General features: G+C 32.8%; 1 protein-coding gene across 1 annotated transcript in view; it reads right to left on the bottom strand.

Annotated features, from left to right (window-relative positions):
- Positions 1 to 788: 788 nt before the first annotated feature.
- Positions 789 to 8,752, bottom strand: part of LOTGIDRAFT_210797 (hypothetical protein) — a gene marked incomplete at its 3' end in the record, with an annotated part of 14,187 nt that continues 6,223 nt past the window's right edge. Inside the window, exons 11-22 of the mRNA XM_009065449.1 lie at positions 8,405 to 8,590; positions 7,826 to 7,943; positions 7,135 to 7,218; positions 6,321 to 6,533; positions 5,710 to 5,841; positions 5,082 to 5,340; positions 4,451 to 4,606; positions 3,826 to 4,008; positions 3,131 to 3,248; positions 2,359 to 2,531; positions 1,595 to 1,711; positions 789 to 1,274 (exon numbers count right to left, since the gene is read on the bottom strand). Of these exons, the coding sequence (XP_009063697.1) occupies positions 789 to 1,274; positions 1,595 to 1,711; positions 2,359 to 2,531; positions 3,131 to 3,248; positions 3,826 to 4,008; positions 4,451 to 4,606; positions 5,082 to 5,340; positions 5,710 to 5,841; positions 6,321 to 6,533; positions 7,135 to 7,218; positions 7,826 to 7,943; positions 8,405 to 8,590 (2,225 nt within the window). The remainder of the gene's footprint in view (positions 1,275 to 1,594; positions 1,712 to 2,358; positions 2,532 to 3,130; positions 3,249 to 3,825; positions 4,009 to 4,450; positions 4,607 to 5,081; positions 5,341 to 5,709; positions 5,842 to 6,320; positions 6,534 to 7,134; positions 7,219 to 7,825; positions 7,944 to 8,404; positions 8,591 to 8,752) is intronic.

An 8,752-nucleotide genomic window follows, 5' to 3' on the forward strand; every position in this document is an offset into this window, starting at 1 on the left:
ATTGGTCGTGCTTGTGACGACAGACTGAATGAACGTGGTAAGGTGCTGAAATCTTTCCTTGGTGGAACTGGTGGTGGTTCTCCACAACTATCATGGCGTGGAGGTGGTATAGGCGGATATGACAGTGCCGATAAACTGACATCTGGTTCATTATGTTTACGTCTGGGTGGTAAAGGCGGAGGCTTCAAAACTGGGGGTTCCAAAGGGTCATTGCCATCTGAAAAAAGATGTTACAAAAAATTACATTCAAATCTAAAGACGCACTAATCATAAATTGATGTAATTTTCTTAATCGAATTTTGTTCAACGGCAGGAAACCAGCCCAAGCAGCCAGGTTATTGCATACTACCAGCTTTGTCCATCACTTGGTTTAGATCTCTGGATTTCAAGCACTGACTTTGAACACAAATATAGAATCTTCTCCCACTCTTCCAAACCTTGTTTGGCATGTGCTGAAGAAACTTTGCTAGCAATAGCCTGATCACCAACTATAAGGAATTTTATCATGCAGAGCTATATCTTAACGCCTATTTTAGCAAGCATACCTCTTACTGGCTGGTGGGGAGCCACAGTGGCTAAGTGAGTTAGGCCCATGCTTGCTAACCTGAAGGTCCTGAGATAATACCTTCAGATTTTTTAACCCAGTTTCCCCATCAGTGATGCAGGTAAGAGGGGCGACATGGAAAAAGCGTCTAGTGGCTTGGATGGGACAATTAACCAAAGCCCTACGTGCTACAGCCTGTACACGTTAAAGATCCCTCGACAGTTGGAAATTGAAAAAGACCACGTTAATGCATCTGTCGTGCAGAAATTTCCCTCATTGCACTCTGCATGGCGTTGCCCGTCTTCATTAGCCCAAATGGTGCAGAAAAGTAGGATGTAAAACTCCATTTCATTTCATTTCTTACTGGCCGAGTCACAACAGAACCTAGAACAAGAGATAAGTAATGTTCATGCTTACCTATACCATCAATACTGACTTGTGAGATATCAAATGATGACTCACTACCAAAACTACCAACAATTGTATTAGAACTTGATATTGTATATGTACTACCATGTAATGATCCATCCCCAGCTCCAAGGGCTGTTGGTGTGTGGGGTGTGCTTGGGGTAGGAGGAGTAGCACATGATGGGGAGGAGGAGTCATCGTCCTCGGAAGTCTTTGGAATATTAAATGGAAAGGATTGACTGGATCGTGATAAACTCTGTCTTTGACCAGATAATAATTTAACACCAGGTGATTTCAATGAGTAGTCTAGGTATTTCTTAGGCTGAAAATAAAATGCATTAAGTCTTGAACAAAAAATGATTTGAAAAAAATATCAGTTAACATAAAAGATCTGGCCTCAATTTAGGAGACATTTTCATTTGAAAAAACATCATTTGCTGTTGTGAGGAATATACGTCATATCAAATCAAAACTTATGGCATTTTATATAATATACATTATATGCATATAAATTGGTGCCCTTTTTTTTCGACTTCAAAGCATATAAAATGACTCAAAATGCTGGAGTATTTTTAGTGGTAATAGTACAGAAAGTTTTTAAATTTTCACAGCCTACCAGCAACATTATTGGGTAATACTTACATATTTAGTAGCCTGCTTAGCTCCTCTAGGTTCAATATCTAATGATCTTTCATATAAATAGTCCACAAACTCTTTCTCAGTCATACCATTTAATGGACTTAACTTTTCAAAATATTCCTAAAATAACAAACAGTATGTAGACATATATAGATACCATCAAAACAACACTATTACCTCGCAAAGAGTATTAACATTTTGAATTTAACTATGGAAAATATTTGGGTAAATTTATAACATTTTGATCTGCGGATTCTTATATTTTTTCTATGAATTTTTTTGGGGCTCATCAACATTCTTCATTCCCAATTTTATTATTTGGTTTATGATGTAATTCCATATATATACTTTTCATATCATCTAGACCATCCTATGTTTCTTTCCTTTTAATTAATGAAAACATATCATGATGAGGACAGAACTAAAGTTAAGAACCAGCACAGCCATTTTTTAGCAACATCCATGAATTTGATGATATACCAAAATATGATTCGATCTGCAACTTTGCAACCTAAAATCTCTTCACTGTAGCTAGCAAATATTCTGATGTCATATAGCTTTATGTGCTTGTCGGGTCCAATTATCGAATATTAGTGTCGGAATTCAAAGTATACAGCATGGTGTAGCACTAAAAGTCTTTTTAGACTGACAATATAGAATATAAATCATGACTCTGATGTCTGATTTTACAGATCGCTGTAAAACTCAGATGTTGAAATTTAAAAAGTAGTTTAATAAATAAGAAAACAAATAACCAAAAAACTTACTCTTATAGAAGGTTCAACTCGTAAACAATAAGGTTGGTTTTGATATTGCTGTATTTCACCAGTAATTTCAGCAACCTTTCTTCTCTTACTAAAATTGATCAGACCTTTTGGACGATTCTGTAGAAAATCTGGATTGCCTTCTTCAGTTAACAATATAATTGTCAAATACATTCCTGAAGAAAAGAAAGTCATAGACGAAATGAAAATATGCAATAATATTTATAGCTCTTGTTACATCTTTGATCTTTTGTAACAGAAATATCATTTTAACCTCTATTCTGAAGATCAGGCAGTAAGCAATAAAGTAAATTTGACATGATAGCAGTAACACTTCATCCACTTTACTTCAGCTGTTTAAAAATGGGTTCCCTTATTTTCATTTATGAAAATGAAAATGCTAATATGAATAGAAAATAGTGGTGTTCTAATGAGTTGGAAAAATACCAGTTTGTCTCACTTGTCCATAATTAATTCATAATTAGCTAAATTAAAAGAGAATTACCAACAGAATTCCAATGAGTGATCGATCAAAAAAGATCAATATGTTTTTTTTTTTTGTTTATCCAGACTGTACATACATGAACATTTATGATAAGTTAAAATAAGAAAATAATGATATGATTAAGAATACATGATAATTCGTTAGAAACACCAATTAATAAAAAAGTTTGCTTAATTGGGCTTGAATACAAATCACAGTGACTAGACAACTAACAATAACTAGACACTACAGTGATCAAATAATAAATGATTGAATAAATCTAAGACTTACCAAGAAAAGGAACACAAGGAGGATTAATAGAACGTAATTTCTCTGTATATTTTTTATAATGATCAGAATTTAATTCTTTAGCCTCATCAAAACATTTATACAGTTTATGTGGTAATTCCTGTAAAACAATCAATATTACATTATTGTTATTATTTGTTGTATATTTTTGATAGAGAAAGACTGTAAGGTACCCACAGGTAATAAGTAGTTGACTATTTACTTAATATAAACTTAAATGATAATATAGGTCTTGAAACACAATCTTTCCATCAGCAGTGTATATTACTGAGTGACCTAATGCAAATTTAAATAGCAGTTATCTATGTGTTATTTGGGGATTACCATCAATGTTGTAGCAGTCATTATGCATCTTCTGTCAAGGGAACAGGCTAATTCACATACTTAACTAGGTTTATCTGGCAAAAGACTTCACTTTATCAGTAAAAAGATTATTCTAACGCAAGCAATGAATGATTGACCCACTGTAATTATGATGATATATATACATTGTATAAGATTTCAACTTTATCTGTACCAGATCATGTAATTAGGCAGTGAGTCCATAATTCACTAATGAAATGTATTAACTATACCATTGGAAGATTGGTGAAAATGCATCAATCTGCCTAAATAGTTTAGGGTCAAAAGATCAATAATTCTATATGTTTGTCATGTAATAATAAGAGAGTAAATACCTTAAAAGTATGTTCTAAACGATGAACTGGGGCTGAAACTAATGCACTAACAACTTCTAATACACCATTAAAATTATTAAGTTCTTGGAACACTAACATAATCTCTATAATACGTGACATAACAGTGACTCTTTCTTCTAGATTATCAGCTTCAATAATACATTTCTCCATCCAAAATGTAAACTGAAAAAAAATAAACATTTGATGGTGTTAATTTATCACAAAACAAGGAAAGACAGTAAAGATTATCATAATTATCTAAGTTGAAGAAAAACATTGGCATAGTCTTGATTATCCATTATAAATGAACAAATAGATCAGATAAAATACTGGATGTCAGAGAAAAATCCAGAAAATTTGGCATTCTCCAAAAAATAAGACAATTTAAAAAAAAAATGAGATGAATGGAGTTTTACATCCTACTCTTCAAGCACCTAATAAAGACAGGCATTGCCATGCAATGTGCAATGAGGAGAATTTTGCCAGGACAGCCGCATAAGCCTACTCTTTTTTGATTTCCAACTTTTAATGTTCCCAGTCTGTGGCACACAGGACCTCAGTTTATAGTCACATCCGAAATACTAGACGCTTTTTCCACGTTTATAATAATCTATCAAATACATACCATAGTAGAATGATGTATCATCTTTAAAAGATTGGGTGATGTTTTCTCTTTATCTTTTTTAATCCAAACACTACCCACTAATTCTGATGGTTGTACAGCACGATATAGATCAAATTCTAACAATGTTACTTGTCTAGCTATCTCTACTGGATGTAACTAAAAATAAGCATAAATTTAGATAAAAGATCCGACATCAGGAAATGATTCAGATATACCTTGATAGCAAAGGCCACCTTTCTTGTATCATGGAATAGTAATACAGCAATTTGATTGGATTGTAAGCTACCGAATACAGCTAATCAGAGCCCTTGACATAATGAGTGTAAAGATATTGGCTTATTGTTTACAGACATTCTGTTGAAGCCACTGATTGGCTGCATGTATTAACTTCTGTGACACAAATAAAGTGGCTATTCCAGTCAAGGTATAAGACAAAGCTTGACATTGTGAAGATGATTGATAGCACAAGGTCCTCAAAATATTGTCCTATTGGGACTGACAACGGGAAAAACTGGATTGATAAATGTGACACACAAAAAACAGTGGTTAGTTTTCAAATCCTCGAGCATACGATGTTGGATACTTTAGTCTCTTTAAGATTGACAACGCTATTACAGTGAAATAAACTTACTGTCATTAAGTCAAATTCAGTATATATTTTAGTCAGATGCCATTCTATAGCAGGTAATTCTGTTTGATATGTTATTTCTCTTTCAGCATTCACACTCTCTCTTCTTCTACAAATAACTTTCAAAATGGATTCCGCCATTTTCTTCATTGCTTTGCCTTTAACAGTTGCCAGAAAATCTTTTAACTTGGTAAGTAAGGTTTCATCTCGTTCAAAATCATAAAAATGTTGATCTACCCAATGTTTGAGTACATTTACCATTCTACAATAAATAGTAGTTTTATGAATCATTAGAATAGGTGGGGGTCAAGTAGTGGCCACAGAATTGTCAACCGGGCTCACAGCACCATGCATTGACGAACACAATGATAAGAAATTTGAAACTAGGGGGTTGGGCAGACTAGCCTTAGTTCTTGAGGAAACACCATTGGTTGTGCCATAATACAAGTTTTTAAAATCTTGATTTAATAATCGGCAATTTATTACAATACATACACAATAATGAAATGAAACGTATTTGTAACACTTTACTTTCATTTTTTTTTTTTTTTTTCTTTAGTAAAGGCGGAAGCAATAGCTTACTCTTTGTTGATTTCCAAGTGTTACAAATAAAGCAGAATGATAGTCTTACCTAAATTTAACAGGTTTAACATATTCTTTACGAAATCTCTTTAAATCTTCTCTTGTTTTAAGATTAGGATCAATTTCAACAGTGTTAGTAGAAATATCATCATTACATACTTCTATATCTGGTATATCAAATCTATAAACAAACAAACAAAACTTTAAAATTTTACATTCTGAAAAAATAATCATCAATTTGTATCAAGAATTAACTGTTTAATACCTTGTACATAATATCTAGAAACAAACAAGAAAGGTTGGTAAACATGATGACATATGTCCACTGCCACAAATTAACAACAAATATTTGTTTAAAAATAAACACTTCTAAGAACATTACACTATACCATCACATCTTAGGAATTATATCTTTTTGAGTGTTTTAAGGGGGGAACACATTTTGCAGAGTAACTAGACAATTACGTGTATATTTTGTTTTCAAAAGGGATTTTCATGTCTTACTCAAATCAATCCAGAACTGAGCCTGTTTTAACAAGTTTTATTAACTTATGCGGATAGACTAAATGTCAGAATAGACTCTATATTTTCTGCAAAACTAAAAAAAAGGTTTAAACAATAGTCATATTGAGACTTGGAAAATTTCAAAATCTGACCTACCTCTCAATTAGTAGATCTAAGAGTTCATGTGGACTACAGAATGATCTATAAGTTGTCAGAAATGTACGAACAAATTTAGGATCTGCATACATATGATATGTGAGCCGTTCAATTAACTTAACGAGGAGACCTCCTTTAATTAGAGGACTTTCAATGGAAGAGTCTTGGTTTTCTTCAAATACTATATTTTCTTCTGAATTTTCTTCGGCAAATCTGAAAAATGCATTAAACAAGTTAAGATTTTTGTATTAAATGGTCATTCACTTGACCTTCATACCAACATTCTACTCATGCCCTGTAATATATTCCACATAATGCTTTCTCTTCAAAAAATATTGAAAACATAATCAGTTATTCATTTAAGGGATTGTAAGGAGGTTTTCTAAACTTTTTATGTGTATCGTGGACACTTGATAGCTTCAATTTGCACCATTGCACTTTTCATTCCGACATCTGTGGTTCCTGCAATTACAGTAAAACTAGCGCGTTTTATGACATCACTAGAGGAACTGCATAGATATCAATAGTAGCTTCCAGTAGCTCCCCTCTAGTGATGTCATGAGAGTTTTAGTGGAATAGCAAGAACCAACGAAGTCGGAACGAAGACACATATTAAAAATTTAGAAAATCTCTTTACAATCCCTTTAACAGACACAGACTGAAAGATCCTAATGTATCATACGCCAAACCCAGAGTCTAGAAACAATATTATAACTAACTGAGCCTAAAAGGACAGTATCATGTTACATTTCCTTACAATGTAAGACATCTACAGCAATTATGGTAAAATACATCAACCAATAATAATACATACCTATATTTATCAGGAGAAGGGAGACAGAGAGGATGTTGTTTTTCTTCTTCTTTTAGTTTACTATCTAATGTTCTCTCTAACATACTACAAATAAATAATATTGAATACAGTTTCATTAATCAAGATTTCTAATCCATGAAACAACAGAAAGAAAGAAACAACTATATTTTACAAGGAATTTAGATTCACAGTTAAGGATCCTTTCCACCAGCTGGTCCTTGGTCAAACCTCTTGGCATTGATCTTTCCTGGCTTATCTGTAGCCATTTACAGCTGGGTTGACTGGAATTATGAGTGAAAACTTATTCAAGGCCATCAGACTATCACACGCCGATCGAGAATTGAACCCACAGCCGCCATTTGCTCGATGTAACCATACAAATGACGTCATGTTGAGAACAATTGCTCTATCCGACTGTGCTATAGAAGCTATAGGGAGAAAGTCAATTTTGACTAAAGCCCTACCCTATTATTATCAGTGACCTCTTCAATTTCAATGAATCTGTATTAATGAAGAGACATAACTGGTCTCCTATGTCAAGGGTCAATGCACATCCTACACATAGCCATCTTTTATGAGAATAAAATTCTACTTAAACACATGAACACTTATTGATTAAGGGAATTTGACCTTTTCTAGCTCTTAGATAAAAAACCATGTTTTATAAACATGAAAACAGCATTAAACTTACCTTCTAGTTTGTAATGAAACTAAGGCTGCCATCCAGTTGGCTTTATCTTCTATTGATTTGGCAGTAAGATATAATACAGGGTGATCTCTAGGATGTAACTCAATAACATGACGTAAGTCTAGAAAGTAAAAAAAATATTTAATCATATATTCTCTCCGATGCAATTGACTAAAATCTTGATTTAACTTATAACATTGACTGATTAAAATGGATATTTTTCATTTTGTGTTTTTGTGTTCTGCAGGCTACCCTATACAATGATCGTACACGATGATCTGATAAAATCATCTTCAATCATTGTAGTCAACTTTGGTCTCATGCTCGAAAAAGTTGTCAATTAGAACTTGGTTTAAAGCTGGCTGATGATCACTTTTTAAAATTTATATTCTAGAATTCTGCATTTAGACATATCATTTGATGAAACTCTTAATTCTAATAACCTACAACATGTGTTCTGTAACCATAGCAACAGATCATGAAATGTCTAGATCAGCATTTTAATAATCAGTTTGTAACATTGAATAGATGTAAGAAGTTCTGTTTATTCAAAAACATAAGGAAAGGAAACATGAAAATTACCATCAAAGTCATCTCTATCTCTGATTTCAATTTTTCTGATAAAATATCTCTCTTTTAGTTTATATTCAGCAGAGGAACCTGTTATAGATGATCTTCTGGTTTGTTTACACAGTATAATTAAATTATCAAATAAAAATACATGTCTATCTGACGGTCTTCTACCAGTATGTTTAGTTAATTCTCCTTCTACAATACAATACATATAGAAGCAAATTTAACAATTATCATTACTTGCTATATCTACTGTTTATAAGACATATAGAAATAGGAGTAGGTAAAGAAGCACAAGATTATATGGATATACTATTTCTGACAATTATTAACTCAACGTTTCACATGCTCATACAG

This window comes from Lottia gigantea (genome assembly GCF_000327385.1).
Source record: "Lottia gigantea unplaced genomic scaffold LOTGIsca_7, whole genome shotgun sequence".
Classification (NCBI taxonomy): Eukaryota; Metazoa; Mollusca; class Gastropoda; family Lottiidae; genus Lottia; species Lottia gigantea.